Raw genomic sequence first — 16856 nt, 5'->3', positions numbered from 1 at the left:
GCTCCTCTGAGGTGTGGGCGGGAACGGGGTGGGAGGCGGAGGGCGGAGGGTGCCGGAGGGACGTGGCCTAGGGGACGGTCGAGATTGGAGCTGGGAGGGCCGACGGGGAGAGCTTGCCGGGTAAGGAGAGGGGCCTGAGAGGAAGCATGGAAGAGCCGCGGACGGGAGGAGAGACGCGAACTCGGGCCGGGGCCGGGCTGTGCGCGGGGAGTCTGGGACAGGGAATTCTCCGTAGGCTCCCCAGTTGCTTTTCCTGCCCTTTGGCCCCATTGACTTTTGGGGGGCGGCGAGAAGAGAAGCCGAATTGCTTCCTAGGAGTGCCCTCAAGCACCCGCTTCCTGTAGGCACGGAACCTCTTGTTTCTCAGTGGCCTCCCTAGACCCTGCTGACAGACATCTCGTCGCCTTGTGAGGGCTGTGTTTTCCATGTTGACTCACGTGTAGTTTGGAGATGTTCGAGGACCGCATGTGTGTTTTTTTATTGTACCTGTTATGTGGCTTCATGTTTCTCACATGTTGTCTGTTCTTGCATGTTGACTTTAGCACGCTAAGCTTACAGACCTTATTTGCTTTGGCCTCACATACTGTGTCCATGGCCCCCATTGGCAGCAGGCCTTTCTCCGGCCCGGCGCGCACAGGACTCAACCTGGTGATTGGACCGGCCTGTTTTCCTAGTTAGGCTTCTCACTACGTGTGTACCCACAGGAAGATTCACGGAAAGCGCTGATGTGACCGGTCCGTAGTGCGTGTGTTCTGGTCACGCCCACCATTTATTTCAAACATTCAGGATCAGCATAACCCAGATAGGCTCCCTTAATATTTCCATATAAGAGAAAGTAACCTGGTCCCCAAATCCCCACGGGCCCACCCTTACCTGCCCTAGCCAGCGGCCTCCTGGCCCTCTGCACAAACTGTACCTCCACCAGCTCCAGTGCATGTCACAGAGCTCAGATGTGAACCTGGTGACATTGTGCCCCATCCTTTGCACTCTCGGCCATATTTGATGACAGCAGCATCTTCCCCTGGTGGCCCCTTGATACCATTCTTCGCCTGTCTTCGTGAAGTCACTCTGCCTTCCCTGTGGCTTTGTGTGCGTGCACGTGCACACAGAACGGGCTGGGCGCATTCAGTATTTTCTTAGTGACTTCACAGTGAGTGGTTCTCGAGAGGATAGCTGTCTGATTCATGATCAGAGCCACTATCTCTGTCATTGATGATGGCTGCGCGTGCATATACAGCCTTATAATCTGGTCAGCCCGAGTTTATTGAGCACCTGGTCTACCTTCTCCTGGCATTGGAGAAAAGAGAGCCCCTGTCCTCGAGTTGCACACAATTGGCACCCAGACGGTGGGTGCCAGTGAGCGGGCATGTGCTGTATGGTGGTGTCCTTAGCAGTGCTTCTTAAACCTGCGTGCAGTAACACTCACCTGCAGTTTGTTACGGAACGGGCTGTTTGGCCTGATGCCCAGGATTTCTGATTGAGTCTATCTGGGTGAGGTCCAAGAATTTGTATTTTTACACCCTGAGCACCACTGATCGAGACAAAGGTTATCATGGCTGGGGATTTAGCTTAGTGGCACCATGCCTGCCTTGCAAGCACAAGGTCCTGAGATCAATCCCCGGTGCCAGAAACAACAAACTATCAGAAAAATACAGGCCTGCCTGGGTTCCAGAACAGGGCTGAGGGTGGCAAGAGAAGAAGCAGAGAGGGTGCGCCCCGGCCAGGGGAAAGCGTGTTGTAGGCGTGGCAGCATGAAATCAGCAAAGGAGATGTGGTTGGAGATGTAAACAGAAGTTAGCTCGTCAAAAGGGCCTCGGGCAAGACAGGGAAATGCTCAGGTTTGTGTTCAAGAAAGTGAAAGGCGAGTAGGGGGAAACTGAAACTTGCTGGGGTCTGAATTTCGGACTAGTGAGATGGGCAGCCCAGAGAGCCGTGGCCGGTTTCCTCCGCTACCTCTTGCTTTACCTCTCACCTCTCACGAACCTCAGGCCTACCAGGGAGTAGCATCCCGGTAAGTCGCAGGCTTCACCTGTGACCCTCTGCCCAGGAGGGAGGAAGGAAGCAGAACCTGGAAGGCAGGTTCTGCTGCCCACACCTCTTCAGCACCTGTTTTCCTCTTCTGGAGCCAAGTCGGTGGTGTGATGTTCGTTTCATTCTCTGCCTCCTCATCCCATGTGAGGAGGCCTTCCCTCTACCTGCCTGGCCACGTTGCCACCCTATGGCTAGGAGGGCGATGAAATAGGATGGGGGCAAGGTATCTGAGGATGGAAGAGGCTGCCTTGAGGGGAGAGGGACTTTTCTAGGTACGTGTTTATGATCCTTTCTAAGACACTGTTGGTAAATGTGTGTGTGTGAACACGTGTCGGTCTTTGCATGACTGAGTGTGTTTGTTTGCATGGACAATGTGAGCATTATTCTTGCCACTTGTCCCTCGGGCGTCAGTGGGTGTTCCGTCACTGTCAGTGAGTATATTTGCCTTGAGCGCACATTTACATGCACTCACAGGTGACAGCACGGCAGCGGCTTAGGTGCCCAGGCTGCCTAGGCTCAGTGTGGAAACTGCCGATTGGCGTCTGGATGACCTCAAGTAAGTTCCTTAGTCTCTCTGAGCGTATTTCCTGTAAAATGTTAAATGCTAATAGTACTTCTAATAGATTATCATTTGGATTAGGTGTAAGGGCTTAATGGAGATAGATAGACCAGCACTACTCAGTAGAAGCAGAATTGAACCACATGTATAATTTTTAATTTTCTGGTAACTACATTGAGAAAGGTAAAAAGAAACAATTTAATCTTAATAATAGGCTTTAGGGAATGCAGTATATCCAAAAGAAATCTATATAAAAGATGATTAGCCAGGCGTGGTGGCACATGCCTATAATCCCAGCACTCGGGAGCCTGAGGCAGGAGAATCGCTGTGAATTTGAGAGCAGCCTGAGCTACACAGTGAGTTCCGGGACAGTCTCAATTACACAGTGAGACCCTGTCTCAAAAAACCAAAAAAAAAAAAAGATTAGTGGGATAGTTTACATTTTTGTTTTTCATCCAGTCTAATTTGTGATGTGTATCTTGCATTTCCTGCATACCTCCCTGTGGGCCAGCCACGTTGCAGGTGCTCATTGCCACATGTGGCTGTCGGACAGTTTATAGACTACTGTGAGACTCTTTGCCACTGCAGTCACTAGCTGTCCTGTTCGTGTTGTGTTATTACCACATATGTGCGAGTTGTGGGTGTCTGCCCTGTGATTTTCTTACCTCTGACTGTGCCAGGAACCCCCAAGGAGGTGCTCCCCATCCCACGAGCTTCCTTCCCACAGGGCCCTGCCCTGTGCCACTGCCCAGTAGAAACCAGGCCTCTGTCCTTGGCCCCGAACCCACAGGTGGCCAGAATGGAGCTGTGGCCCGGGGCATGGACGGTGCCGCTGCTGCTGCTGCTGCTGCTCCTGCTCCTGCTGCCCACCCTGTGGTTCTGCACCCCCAGTGCCAAGTACTTCTTCAAGATGGCCTTTTACAACGGTTGGATCCTCTTCCTGGCTGTGCTCGCCATCCCTGTGTGTGCCGTGCGAGGACGCAACGTGGAGAACATGAAGTGAGGGGCAACGGGGTGAGGCGGTGGCAGGGTGCATGAGAAGAGAACAGAGGAGCCTGGGGATAGGCGGGGCTGCACAGACGGCCGGGAAAGGGGCAGGGGGTGGTGCGTGGGGCCTGCAGTCCGACACAGTGGGTCCCTCAGTGCCCCTTGTCTTGACCCCGCAGGATCTTGCGTCTCATGCTGCTCCATATCAAATATCTGTACGGGATCCGAGTGGAGGTGCGAGGGACTCACCACTTCCCTCCCTCGCAGCCCTACGTCGTGGTCTCCAACCACCAGAGCTCCCTGGACCTGCTTGGTGAGACCCGGCTGGGGGCACAGGGCCCAAGCCACGCTGTGCCCTCGGCACTCTCGCTCCTCCTCAGGGAGAGCTGCCCACTTGAGCCGGGAACCTGTATCTCCAGTCACCCTTCATTCACTCTGGGCTCTTTCAACCCAGTGTCTTCCCTTTGTTTCCAGTCCCTACTGGTGTGGGTGATGACCTTAGTGGGGTGCCCTTTCTGCTGTGACACTGTGTCCCCGCTCTAATCCCTACCCGCCTCCACCCCTGCCCAAGGGATGATGGAGGTGCTGCCAGGCCGCTGTGTGCCCATTGCCAAGCGCGAGCTGCTGTGGGCAGGCTCTGCCGGGCTGGCCTGCTGGCTGGCCGGAGTCATCTTCATCGACCGGAAGCGTACGGGGGACGCCATCAGTGTCATGTCAGAAGTCGCCCAGACACTGCTCACCCAGGACGTGAGTCACCTGGGCACTTGGCTTGGGGAGCTAGGGAGTGGAACCCCTGTACACGCACTGATCTCACTGATCCACTCTGACCCCTGCGTACCCAAATCCTCTTTGGACTCTTCCCCCAGGTGAGAGTCTGGGTTTTTCCTGAAGGAACAAGAAACCACAACGGCTCCATGCTGCCCTTCAAACGTGGGGCCTTCCATCTTGCAGTCCAGGCCCAGGTGACTGCTGCTTCCCCGTCTGCTGCTCAGCCCTCTGCCCCTGCCCTTCCTCCCTCTCTCGGTGCGGACTGATCGGCCTTCTCTCCCGCACAGGTTCCCATTGTGCCCATAGTCATGTCCTCCTATCAAGACTTCTACTGCAAGAAAGAACGCCGCTTCACCTCGGGTGAGGGCTGTGAGCGCGTGGGGCAGGGTGTGGCCAGAAAGGTGGGAGGGTCCCTGTGAAGCAGCGCCCTTTGGGTCAGTGCTGGAAGACGTCCTTACGGTCTAGTCTGACCCTACATCAGCCACTAAGCACTTAGTAAGCACCCAATATACCTGCTAGATGGGCAGTACTTGGTCTCTCCAGGAGGGGCTGACACAGTCTAACAGGAAAGTTAAGCCATGTGCGAAGCTGTAATGAATAACACTTAGCAAGAATTGCTGGGCCCAGAGAATGGGGCTCAGAGGGGTGGGCAGGAGGTTTCTGGGCGGGGATTGGGGAAGCTTTGGACAGGAGGGCTCAAAATGAGACAGCTGGCTAGCAGGGGGCACGGCGCAGGGTCGGGAAGAGGCCTGGGGGAGCAGCAGGAAGCACAAGGCTGGAGACCCGAGGAAGGAGAACAGGCCAGCCGGCCCTGATGGTGCCTCTCCTCTTGTCGCACCAGGGCGGTGTCAGGTGCGGGTGCTGCCCCCAGTGCCCACAGAAGGACTGACGCCAGACGACGTCCCAGCGCTCGCCGATGGAGTCCGGCACTCCATGCTCACCGTCTTCCGGGAAATCTCCACCGATGGCCGGGGAGGCGGCGACTGTGTGAAGAAGCCCAGGGCACTGGGCGAGGCGGGGCTCTGAGTTCCCTCTCCCTGTTTCCTCCTCACCCTGCCAGCCCAGCGGCCCAGAGGAGGCCAACCTCTCCTCTCTCCTCCCCCTTGCTCTCTTTTGGTCTTCTGAAGTGAACCTGGACAGTCCCCTCCCTCCCTCCACTCTGACCCCGCCTCCCGCCGTCTCGTCTGTGGCGTGGCCGCCCTCATCTGGAGCAGCTCATGCGTCGGGAGGCTGGGGGACGCTCCCCAGGAGTCCCCTGCGTCCTCACCCTCTCCACTCATTGCCAGTGAACTCATGCGTTCTGTGGACCGGTCCACCCCTCACCCCCGAGCCGTGGACTCGCACCGTCCCGTCAGTGTGGGAGGAGCACAGGCGCATGCCTGGGCCTCAGCACCTCCACACGCCCTCCCGGGGAGCCCCCCAGTGGGCTGGACTCTTCTCACTCAGAGCTCTCATCCCCACCCCTGCCAGACGCCCAGGGTCGGGCACACTCCTGGATGCCAGTTGGGTCTCTGAGTTCCTGCTTCCCCTGCACCGTGGTACAAGTCCTCCGCGGTCCGGACCTACGCAGCCCCTGCAGCATCCTAACCAGACCCAGGGAAAGGCAGACCTCGGGCGCTGTGCTCACCGCTCCCTGGACCCTGGCTAGAGGGGAAAAGAGGGCATTTAATTTATTTCTCGTTGTTTTGAGGCTTCCCCCTCAAACGTTTTCATTTCTGGAAGTGGCGTTGGCCGCTCCCCCCGCCCCCGCCTCCAGTCCTGTTTCCGTGACTGGGGAGGTAGGCTGGGAGCAAAGGAGAGGGGGGCTCAGTTTTGTGTGGTTGATTTTTATTAATTATCTGGATGACAGCAGGCAGCCCAGAATAAAGAGAGAGAAAGTGGGTGTCTCCTGGCTGTGTCTGTTAAGTGCTAAAGAAGCGGACCTGGCCCAGACAGCCTGCCCAGGGCAGCAGGCTGGCTGCCAGGGTCACCGTGGCTCCCTGTCCCTTGATCTGGATGGCTCTATCTGCAACTCCAGTTGCCAATCCCAGGAATTAGTCGGTGGTTTCTGTATGTTAGCAGGAGGGGCTGCTGAGGCCTCTTATCCATGGTGGAGGCTGTTGTCCTCACAGGAGCCTGATTAATAAGGAGTGGTTAACAAGCAGGCAGGGCCCGGGAGCCGGAGCAGGCCGGGGTCAGCGAGATGCAGCCCAGGGAAGCTCCCTCCCGCAGAGTGACAGGGACTCACAGGCGCCCAGTCTCTCCTCCAGCAGCAGCACTTGGTCGCTGAGAGAGTCGATCCTGTCACCCCGGCCCCACAGCTCCGCCACCTTTTCGGGCTGCAGCTCCTCAGGCGGCATGGGCAGCACTGCACGGACCCAGGCCCCAGCCTGGCCGGCCCACTGCGAGGTGCAAACGCTCAGGGCGGTGGCAGTGGTGGGGCAGTGCAGGCTCCCAGCCCCGCAGCTTGGTCCTGGCTTGGCTCACCTGCTCCAGCTGCTCCAGGCGCCCTCGTAGCTCACCGACCTCCTGCCTCAGGGAGCTCTCCTTGCCTTCCTCCTCTGCTTCCCGGACTAGGACACAGCCCCGGGGAAAGTGACCTTGCCCAGGCGCCAGCCCGGCCCTAGCTGCCAATCCCTGGCCCACACTCACCTGCCACACTGAGGATGCTGGCGCTAGTGGGGCGCCCTGGGGCGCCCTCAGCGCACCTGAGCCCATCAGGACCCAGCACCTGGCCTTGAGGGCAGCCGCAGGTGAAGCTGCCCGCCGTGTTGAGACAGCGGTGTGAGCACAGGGCGATCCCGGTCCTGCATTCATCCACGTCTACAGGAGGGGAAGAGCAGAGGGCTGGGGCAGGCCCTGGCACATGGAGGGCCCCCTGCACGTACCCCAACTCACCCACGTGGCAGTGTTTCCCGCCCCAGCCGGGGGCACACTCGCACTGGTCTGGCCCTATGCAGACTCCTCCGTTCCGGCAGGGCTTGGCACAGACGGCTGGAGATGGGTGTGGAAGAGGGTTCAGACCCTAACCCCCCACCTGGCTCCCGACTCGACTCACCAACCTGACTCTCCAGAAGACCTGGTCTCACCTTCACAGGTGAGCGCCCCTGGGTGTCGCTTCCTCCAGCCCTGGCAGCACAAGGCATGGGTCTGCTGCACCTCGCGCCTTACCTCCCGCCAGGCCAAGCGGTACACGGTCCTAGAACCCAGGGCCAGGCTCAGGGCCCCGCATGCAGGTTCTGTCGAGGTTGGGGTGGGTGAGGGTGAGAGACTCCTGATGTCAGCTCCCTTCCCTCACCTGTAGGTGCTGCAAACGCGCCTCCCGGCACACAGGGTCAGGTAGGGCTTGAACACTGGCTGGCTGTAAGACTCATTGTAGCGCAGCGGGACCACCAGAGTCTGCTTGGAGCAGACCCCCTGTCTGCATCCACGTCGGAAGAGGAGGTGGGAGACATTGAATGGGCCAGGCCTTTGGAAGCCAGGGGTCCCACTTCCCGAGCAGCCACCGAGGCCCTGCGGGCCGCCTCCTCCCCCAGCAGAAAGCACCGCCAGGATCACCCAGGACCCCCCTCAGCTGTCACCTCTCCTTGAGGGAGGCACCCTTGGCCCCCTGGCCTGACAGCAGCAGCAGGAGGAAAGAGAGTCCGCCTAAGAGAGCTCGCAGCTCAACCCAGGGCCCCACGATTCTCGGGGACTCCATGCTGTGGGCTGCAGAAGAGAGGTTAATGGGCGCCCCCCTGCTCTCAACGCCTCCAGCCCCAGCCCTGATGGAGTCCATACATCCACTCTTCCACCCTGCCCGGAAGTGCCTGTACCTGCGTGTGCATTTAACCGATCCACTCAGCTTCCTGCAGCCTCACACCCCAGCACCCTCCACCACCCCATCCATCCCCAGGGATCTGCTCCATCCCAGGGCTCAGTCTCCTGAACACAACCCCTATAAGTTAATCTTCCTACTTTCAAAACGTACATATCACTCACAATGTCTCAACAAGCACCTAGAGCCTCCACACTTTTCTTTTTTTTTTTTTTTTTTTTTTTTTTTTTTAAAATTTTTCACCATTTCTTTTTTTTTTTTTTTTTTTTTTTTTTTTTTTTTTTGAGACAAGGTCTCACCATGTAGCCCAGGCTGACATTAAGGTCACACTGATCCTCCTGCCTCAGCCTCCGGTGCTGGGATCACTCACACTTTAAACACCTTTGTACTGCCCTCTCAGACCCACACATCACCCGCTTGCTGGATGAGCACCGGTCAGAGGACATCTCCCAGCTCACAGATCCCAAGGCCACCGACACTCTCTCCCCACTTGGCTTCCCCTCCCCGTCTTCCCACCTGGCTTCCCCTCTCTCCGGGAGACCTGGAGACTTCAGGCAGCCCAGCCTCAGCAGTTGCCAGCTCAGACTGGAGAGACTGGAGGGTGGGCCGCCGGCTGGGAAGGAGAGGAGGGGCTGGGCCAGAGGAGTCCTCCAGCTCCTGCCCCCTCCCACAAGCGTCCTTCTCAGCTCCAGCCTGGTGGGCTCAGCCGGGTCAGGTCCCACTGCCCTCACCCCCTGCAGTAAAGGGCTCCCTTGGAGACGCTTCCCAGCCCCCAGAAACCCCCAAACTCTGGACCCAGCTCTGAATACCACCAGTACCCCTGACCCTTCCCTACCATACGGACTGCCGGAAAGTTAGAGGGCAAGGGCTAGCAGGGCAGGAGCCAGGGCAGGAGAGCCAGAGGACCTGCACAAAAGGGCAGCGGCTGTGGCACCCAGGGGAAAATTGCCCCATCTCTTGATGACATTTGTTAGGGCTTGGGGGACACAGAGTGAGTCAGCCACCGCCCCCCATGCCACAGCAGACAGGGCCCTATTGTCTCCACCAAAATTCCTTCTTTCCAGGAAAAGGAGGCTCATTGTATAGCCCCTCACTCGGCTCTGGCCCACAAAGGTCAAGAAGGGGCACAGCAAATGCCCACCCTGACCCTCAGCCCCCTCGTCTGGCCTGAGGGTAGCCGGTGCATTCCACCCACAGTGCTGAGGGCCAAACCAGTAGAGCCCCGGGTTCGGCCCCCTAACCCTCAAGCCGGGACAGGAAGAGAATTGTCTGTAGCAGGAAAGAACCCGCAGAGAACCAGGAACCTGCACAGAATGGGCATTGAGAGAACGGAAGCACCAAGGGGGTCCCCACCCCAGACCAGGCATCCGGGCACCCAGGCCCCACTCTCTCCACCCCCACCCACCTCGGGGAGCCCAGGTCCGCTCACCTGGAAATAAGCCAAGCCACACCGAGGAAACGGAGCTTTATTTCCATAAATATAGGAGAACACCCACTCAAGGGTTAAAAGGGGCTGGGGCCTCAAACTAGGCTCCCAGGGGGAACCCCAACACTGATCATAGGGACTGGGGGATCCCCAAACCTGAGATGGGCCTCACAGGCCACAGATATTCCCCAACACTGACACTGAACGTAACTGTCCCCATAGGGGAGCCTCAGAACCCCACGCTCCCGGGCGCCGCTCCACAGGTCGCGAGGGCTGACAAGGAAGTTCTGAGGAAAAGGGAACACGGGGAGAACAGAAGCTAAAAATGTCCTGAGTGGCCCGGAAGGAGACCCCTGTGGTACCAGGGCAGGGGTGGGTTCGCCTCCTGTACAGTCAGATACGGAGGAGCAGAGCAGCAGCGGCAGGGGCAATCACCAGCTAAAACCTGGCTCTCACTTCCTAACCTCAGCCTTGGGGGAAAGGGGGTACAGCGAGCTGCCCCCAAAGAGTGGACATGAGGTAGGCGTGCCAGGAACTGTGGTTCAGAGAGGAGCAGAGGCGGGTTCTGGGAGCCCCGGCTGGCGGGGGGCAGTGTGGGCAACGAGACGGTCACTGGGCTGCCACAGCCCGGCGTCTGCCCTCCAAGGCCACCGCTCGCTCAGTCTCTGGGCTGGGACTTCCTGACAGCCCCGGGTCCTCAGGACAGCCAGGGCTCGATGCAGGTCTCATAAAGGGTGCGGTTGGAGTGCCAGGCCGTGTGGGCGATCCCAGCCATCCGACACCGCGCTATGGCTCCGCGGGCCAGCAGAGTCTTCAGCCCGAAAGAGTCTCGCAGATAAACCTTCGAGGCGGGGGAGGGGACCGAGTGAGGGCCCACCGGCAACCCGTGCTTCCGCCCCACAGGCTCAACGCGGAGGAGAGGGGCACGGGGCGAGAAAGAAGGGAGGGATCCCAAGGGGCTCACCGGTTGCTCCTCCATCTCCAACACTGTCTCATTGGCATCATAGAAACCAAAGAAGCTACAAAGAGATTGGGGGAGGTTAGCGGGAGACGAAAAGCGGCTGGGAAACTTCCCTCTCCCAGCCAGGTCCTGAGGATACAGCAGCACCTCCACAAAGCCCCACCCAACCGCCAGCCTCAGTCTAATCCAGAGGAAATGCTCAGCAAACCCAAACGGAGTCTGCAAAGTAACTGGTTTGGCCAGGGTTGGCACTCTTGATCCTGGTCAGCTCAGGGACTTAGTGAGGCCCTGCCTCAAAAAACTGAAAAAAGGGCTGGGGATGCAGTTCCGTACAAAGGCCTGGGTTCAATCTCGGTACTACAAAAACTCAGTTAGGGAGAAACACTGAAGGGCAATTGCACGTTAAAGCACACTAAATGCAACCTGTGGCCCTGAGTTGATCTTGCATTGGATGTATTTTTCTCTATAAGAACCATCAGAAACACTGTGAATAACAATGACAGGTTAGAGTCTCAATGTTCACTTCCCACTTTTGAAAACTGTATTGTAGGGTCAGGGATTTAGCTCAGCTAACACTGCACCTGCCTCGCAAGCACAAGGTCCTGAGTTTGATTCCCAGTACCAAAAAGGAAAAGGAAATTGTATTGTACTGGGCCAGTGATGTAGCTCAGTGGCACTGCACCTGCCTGGCAAGCACAGGGTCGAGTTCAATCCCTGGTACTGCAAAAAAAAAAAAAAAAAGCAAAACCAAAACATATGTATCTATCTGAAACAACGTCCTGAGTTTGTTTGCAAGTTTCTTTCAGGGTTGTGTGGGTTATTTTGTTTGGTTTTGGGGCTTTTTTTTAATAATAGGATCAAACTCAGAACCTTGCACTTGCGAGGGAGGCGGAGGCACCACTGAGCTAAATTCCTGGCCCTCAGGGTTGTTTGTTTAAAACAGGGTTATGTTGCATAATTCAGGCTGGCCTTGAACTCACTTTGGAGCCCAAGCTGTCCTCAAACTCACAATCCTCCTGCCTCAGCCTTCCAAGTGCAGGGATCACAGGCAGGTGCCACCACGTCTGGTGTTCTGGAGTTTTGTTGCTTTTTGTTTTTGTGGAACTGGGGATGCGACCTGGGGCTCTCTACCACTAAGCTACATCCCCAGACCTTTATTTGGTTTTGTATTTTGAAAAAGGGTCTCACTAAACTGCACAGGCTGGCACTGAAATTGTAATCACCCTGCCTCAGCCTCTGAGTAGCTGAGGTTATAGGAGTGAGCCACTGCACTCAGTTTGAATGTCTAACTTATAGAAAATACATCCTGGGCCGGGGATTCAGCTCAGTGGTGCTACCGCCTGCCTCATAAATGCAAGGTCCCAAGTTCAATCCCCGGTACCCCCCAAAAAAGAAAATACATCCTGCCACACTCAGGAACATCCATCTTATGCTGTTAAGAGATATTTTGTCTGCACACTATTCTCAAGGAAGTCACACAAAATATTAACATACACATTTAATTAAATATCAACATATGTCAATGAAGATGACTTAGGGAAAAAGAAAACATTATTGTAAACAAGGTAAAATGCTGACATTTGGGAAATTTAGGTGAAGAGCATACGACAATGCTTTGTTCTATTTTGGTAACTTTTGTCTGTGATATACTGAGGTTGAAACCCAGAGCTTCGAGCATGATAGGCAAGTACTCTGCCACTAAAGCCACATCCTCAGCCTCCAAAATCCAAAATGACATTTTGAAATAAAAAAGTTTTTTTTTTTTTGGTACCAGGGATGGAACTTGGGCCCTTGCACTTGCGAGGCAGGCACTGGAATCACTGAGCTAAATCCCTGGCTTTTTTTTGGTGTTCTGAGACAGGGTCTCACTGTGTAATTTAAGCTAGTCTTGAACACACTATGTAGCCCAGGCTAGCCTCAAACTCCCAGCAACCCTTCTGCCTGAGCCTCCAAGAATACTCCAGATTACAGCCATATGCCCCTATACCAGGCAGTAAAATTTTTAAAGTAAGTATTTAAGCCATAAATAATGGTACATGCCTGTAATCTCAGCACTCAGGAGGCTGAGGCAGGAGGGTCGCTAGGAGTTCTAGACCCTGGGTTCAAACCCTAACACCCTAATAATGAACAATATGCTAATAAAGTTCACAGGAACAAAGGGGAGAGGCTACTCTTAGTTTTTGTTTGTCTATTTTGGTTTTGGGTTTTTCTTTTTTTTTTTTTGAGACAGTTTCTCACTATGTAATTGAGACTGACCTGGAACTCACTATGTAGCCCAGGCTGGTCTTGAACCCACAGCGATCCTCCTGCCTCAGCCTCCTCAGTGCTGAGATTACAGGCATGAGCCACCAAGCCCGACCTACTCTTAGTTTTTAAAGCATCAGTAATGCTCCCTAGGAGGCTCTGCAGGCAAGGGGCAGAGATTCTCCTAGGGACCAGGGAAGGCTGCTGCAGGCAAGGGGCAGAGATTCACTGAGCACAAGAGGAGCTGAGGAGGCCCGGAGCTGGGCTTCAGGCGCAGGGACATGGGAGGGGCACCCCGGCCTGGCTCTGAGCCCCAGCTCCACCACACTCTTCCCTCTTGCATGTCGGACTTTTACCCTCTTCGTCCCATCTAAGAATACCTCTGTCCAGGACAGGCAGTAAAGCACTGTGGTCAGGAGCCAGACAGCTTGATCTCACAGCTTACTAATCTGAATACAGGTGAGATATTTATTTATTTTTTGGTACTGGGGATTGAACCTGGGACCCTGCACTTTCGAGGTAGACAGTGGCACCACTGAGCTAAATCCCCGGCCCCTAGGCCTGATATTTAATCCCATTTTTCTATGGGGAAATTGTCCCATTGGGTTGTCAGGAGGATTAAATTAGCTAATATATAAAAGTACTGTTTTTTGGCAGTACCAGGGTTTGATCCTAGGGCCTCTGCACTGAGCTACTGTACATCTTTGTTCTTTCATTTTTTTGTTTTTGAGGCAGGATCTAAGTATAAATTGCCATGGCTGGACTTCAACTTGCCATTCTCCTGCCTCAGCCTCCTGGACTGCAGGGATTACAGGTATAGGCCACCACATCCAGCAATAAAATGTACTTAAAAACTATGCCTTGGAGCACGGAAATATTCTAGAGTTGTCACTACCATTCATAGGACTGCTGTACATGCAAAATGGGATACTGTAAACGCCATCCCGTGTGGGGTGTAGTAGCACACGCCTGTAATTCTGACACTCTGGGCGGCTGAAGCCAGAGGATCCCAAGTTCACCCTCTGATCCCCTTCCCACCTTCTGACTGCCACCTGACATCTATATTTGCAATTAGGTTCTCCCCGACTAAAATGTAAACTGCCTACCATCTGGGACTTCTCTCAGGTCACTGCACCCCAGGGTCCGGAACGGCACCCAGGCACGCAGTGCTCAATAAATATTTGCTGAATACGGCAGGCAGGTGACATTTCAGATCACTCTTGTCCAGAGGCAAGGAAAGGGCACCAGGGAGCTGTGGGTTTTCCTGACGAGGAGGGCAGTGGACGGGGCTGGAGGCTGTCACAGCAGCCTGGGTAGTAAGTAAAGAGGTGGCAGGCAACACGATAAAACAGCAGAGTCACATGCGCCATCCCGGTCAATTCTCTGGTTCCGATACTGTGCTTTAGTTACAGAAGGTGCAGCCAGCAGGGAGAGCAGGCGAGGGTGTACCCAGGACCTGTCTACATCGTCTCTGCGGTTTCCCGTAACCCATCACTGCATCAGAGTCAAAAGTTTACGCAAGGGCTGGGTGGTAGAGCACTTGCCCAGCACACACAAGGTCGGGTTCACTCCCCAGCACTGCAAAAACAAAACACAAAGTTTCTCCAAAGGGAGTGGGGTGGCAGCCGGAGAGGCAGTAAAGCGGGAGTTAGTGACTGACGGGCTAGAGTGGCAGTTCCTAGGACTCTCAGGGTTTTTGTTCAGGACAGGGCTGTGGTGGGGCGCTAACCGAACAGTGAGAGGAGCTGGGGGTTTTCGGTGACAGCAAAGATGGGGAGCGGCCAGCCAGGCTTCGGCCAATGCACCCCTGATTACCTGGACTGCCAAGGAGTAATGACCCCGTCATCGGGGCCCCCGATCAGTACCAGTCGGCCCACACGGAGGAAGTTCTTCCGCCACACTGCAGGGTGGAAAGAAAAGAAACTGAGTCAGCCGTGGAGGTCAGGCCCGACAGGAGAGAGACGGCCAGTCAGGCAGGAAACCCAGGAGGGGCGTGGGTCTCACCAGTGGCATTGGGATGGTCTCTCTCCCCGTTGATCAGGGCCAGGAAGCTGCTGGCATTGAGATACAAGTCATCATGGTGGGGGTCTGGGTACAAACAGCGTTAGACAGACAGTCAGAGACACAGAGACGGAGCAAGACTGGAGCCTGGAAGGCCAGGCAGGGGGCTGCAGTCATAGGGCCGACGGCGATACAATAGAAGCAGTAATAATTGTAAATGTGACCGAAAACTCTTATCTGGCACCTACTATGAATCAGGTACTGTTCAAAGCCCACTAATCCTCAGGACATCCCAGTGAGGTACACGCTGGATTATCATTCTACAGATGAGGGAAACTGAGTCACGGAGCGGCTCCATGACTCGCCCAAAGTCACCCAGCAGGGTCAGCCTTCAAACCCAAGTGGTCTGGTTCCAGCACCATTGTCTTATACCCCACACGAGAAGCTGGCAAACAGCCAGTGAGCCCAGTCCAGCCGGCCATTGTTTTCATAAACTTTCACCGAACACCCACACTCATTCCCTTACATATGTGCCGTGGCTTTCGGCCCACACAGCCAAAACTAGTCATCCTCTGGCACTGTGCAGAAAAGGCTGACCCTGTATCACACCACACTCTGCAGCAATGAGAGATATCCACAGAGCACACTGAACACAGCTTGTTCAAACAGTGAGTGCTGTCGTCACCGCTGTGGGCCGGCCTTGGCAGAGGTGGGACAGCAGCCCTGCCCTCCGCCCTGCCCTCTCCACGAGGACCCAGGCAGCACCCCACTCACCATGCCAGTAGTTGCAGATGGAGAACTCCTGGCCCCAGGGGCTGTAGCAGATCCGGTAGAGGTTAGACCGCATGGAGGTGGGGAACAGCCACTTCAGGTAGTCGGTGTCTGGCAAGAGAATGGCAGGGCCAAGTGGCCACAAAGCTCTGGGCACCCCCAGACCTGAGGCCTGATGTGGAGCCCACAGAGCCCACTAACCTCCATACTGTCCCATCTGCGGAGAGGAGAGGGAGATGAAAGAATCCACATTGTGCTCCTCCATGACAGAGAGCAGGGCCCGGCACACGAGACCGCCTATGGACAGAGCACCAGCACTGGGCAGGGACCTGGGGACACCAGGTCAACAGCCCCTGCCTTCCTCCCATACAGAACACAGAGAAGAGGAGACAGGCCAGAGGATGCAGGCACACCTGTGCCAAAAGCCAAGTGACAAAGTCAGAATTACAGTCTAGGTTCCTGACGTGAATAATTTCCTTTCTCGGAGGAGACAGGGCCTTACTATGTAGTTCAGGCTGGCCTTGAACTCACTATGCAGCCCACACGGGCCTTGAACTCACAATCCACCTGCCTCAGCCTCCCGAGTGCCGGGATTACAAGCGTGCACCACCATTCTGGGCTCTCCAGGAGGCTCTTAATTGCCCCACCGGTCCTACCCTTAGATTCAAGAACCATGGGGAAAGGGGAAAGGAGCTGCAAGACTGGGAGCTTCCCCCCGCCTTCGAGACACAGAGAGAAGAGACTCAGGTGCTGAAGCAGGTCAGAAGAAAAGGGTTCAGTTCCCAGGCTCTGGTTCAGAAAGGGAGAGGCGAGAGTATCCTCAGGTAAGGAGCAAGCCTCAGGTAGGGCTCTGCAGTCAGGAGAGGGGGTTGCCTACCCTGGGAGTAGCAGATGAGATGCACCCCTCGAGGAGCCTTTTCCATGATGGGGACCACGGCCTCCCGGAACCCTTGCACCTGTTCCCACAGGGGCCGCAAGCTCTCTCTGCCATCGAAGAGATCGAGCACGGTCACCACAGTCCCAGGGTGTGTCTGCAGGAAGGAGGCAATGCAACCACTGGGGACCGACCATGCAGCCCAGCCCCAGGCCCACTGTGCCCGCTAGAACAACAGTCCCTTCCCGGCTCGCCCCACACCAGCATCAGGAACCGGCAGGCCGAGCGGGCTCTCAGCCACCCACTCGCCCCCCCAGGCACCGCAGACACCTCCAGAGCCCTCGGCCAGCGTCCCCACCGACCTCGTTGATGTATTCCAGCAGGTGGCGGAAGCTGTACGAGCTGTCGAAGAGCCCGTGCACCACGATGACCGGCTTG

General features: G+C 55.9%; 3 protein-coding genes across 9 annotated transcripts in view; 1 reads left to right on the top strand and 2 right to left on the bottom strand.

Annotated features, from left to right (window-relative positions):
• Nucleotides 1–6227, top strand: part of Agpat1 (1-acylglycerol-3-phosphate O-acyltransferase 1) — an 8583-nt gene extending 2356 nt beyond the window's left edge. For 2 of the 5 annotated variants that reach the window (XM_010609906.3, XM_010609909.3), the window contains exons 2-7: nt 3381–3589; nt 3757–3890; nt 4149–4324; nt 4444–4539; nt 4633–4705; nt 5187–6227. In XM_010609906.3, the coding sequence (XP_010608208.1) occupies nt 3390–3589; nt 3757–3890; nt 4149–4324; nt 4444–4539; nt 4633–4705; nt 5187–5371 (864 nt within the window). In that variant the 5' untranslated portion in view covers nt 3381–3389 and the 3' untranslated portion in view covers nt 5372–6227. The other 3 variants (XM_010609910.3, XM_010609908.3, XM_010609907.3) reach the window with 3 other exon arrangements.
• Nucleotides 6032–9097, bottom strand: Egfl8 (EGF like domain multiple 8). Of its 3 annotated transcripts, none has more exons than XM_010609912.2 (9): nt 8977–9096; nt 8658–8754; nt 7906–8032; nt 7623–7745; nt 7414–7523; nt 6977–7318; nt 6812–6897; nt 6573–6726; nt 6032–6460 (listed from the first exon to the last, which is right to left on the bottom strand). In XM_010609912.2, exons 3-9 carry the CDS (start codon nt 8022–8024, stop codon nt 6426–6428), a joined length of 969 nt encoding a protein of 322 aa, XP_010608214.1. In that variant the 5' UTR covers nt 8025–8032; nt 8658–8754; nt 8977–9096; the 3' UTR covers nt 6032–6425. The 3 variants fall into 3 exon arrangements, with proteins under 3 accessions (XP_010608214.1, XP_033622269.1, XP_019060899.2); XM_033766378.1 differs by lacking the exon at nt 8977–9096 and having other exon boundaries at nt 6977–7147; nt 7223–7318; nt 8658–8961; XM_019205354.2 differs by lacking the exon at nt 8658–8754 and having other exon boundaries at nt 8977–9097.
• Nucleotides 9098–9598: 501 nt separating this feature from the next.
• Nucleotides 9599–16856, bottom strand: part of Ppt2 (palmitoyl-protein thioesterase 2) — an 8932-nt gene continuing 1674 nt past the window's right edge. The window contains exons 5-12 of the mRNA XM_010609937.1: nt 16781–16852; nt 16422–16575; nt 15746–15841; nt 15548–15655; nt 14777–14860; nt 14588–14672; nt 10532–10586; nt 9599–10408 (exon numbers count right to left, since the gene is read on the bottom strand). Of these exons, the coding sequence (XP_010608239.1) occupies nt 10265–10408; nt 10532–10586; nt 14588–14672; nt 14777–14860; nt 15548–15655; nt 15746–15841; nt 16422–16575; nt 16781–16852 (798 nt within the window). The 3' untranslated portion in view covers nt 9599–10264. The remainder of the gene's footprint in view (nt 10409–10531; nt 10587–14587; nt 14673–14776; nt 14861–15547; nt 15656–15745; nt 15842–16421; nt 16576–16780; nt 16853–16856) is intronic.

Source organism: Fukomys damarensis, unplaced genomic scaffold (genome assembly GCF_012274545.1).
Source record: "Fukomys damarensis isolate Sample0158 unplaced genomic scaffold, DMR_v1.0_HiC HiC_scaffold_20, whole genome shotgun sequence".
NCBI lineage: Eukaryota > Metazoa > Chordata > Mammalia > Rodentia > Bathyergidae > Fukomys > Fukomys damarensis.
Note: the sequence above shows the minus strand (reverse complement) of the source record. Positions and strands in the feature narration are given on the sequence as shown.

Excerpts from the sequence above, each read along its gene's own strand:
- Egfl8 (XM_019205354.2), bottom strand. The coding sequence starts at position 8,024 with ATGGAGTCCCCGAGAATCGTGGGGCCCTGGGTTGAGCTGCGAGCTCTC. Across the intron at positions 7,746-7,905 it reads GGTGCCTCCCTCAAGGAGAG|ACAGGGGGTCTGCTCCAAGC; the intron begins GTGACAGCTGAG and ends ACGTGGATGCAG. Across the intron at positions 6,461-6,572 it reads GGAGGAGAGACTGGGCGCCT|GCTCCTGTGAGGACAACAGC; the intron begins GTGAGTCCCTGT and ends CTTATTAATCAG.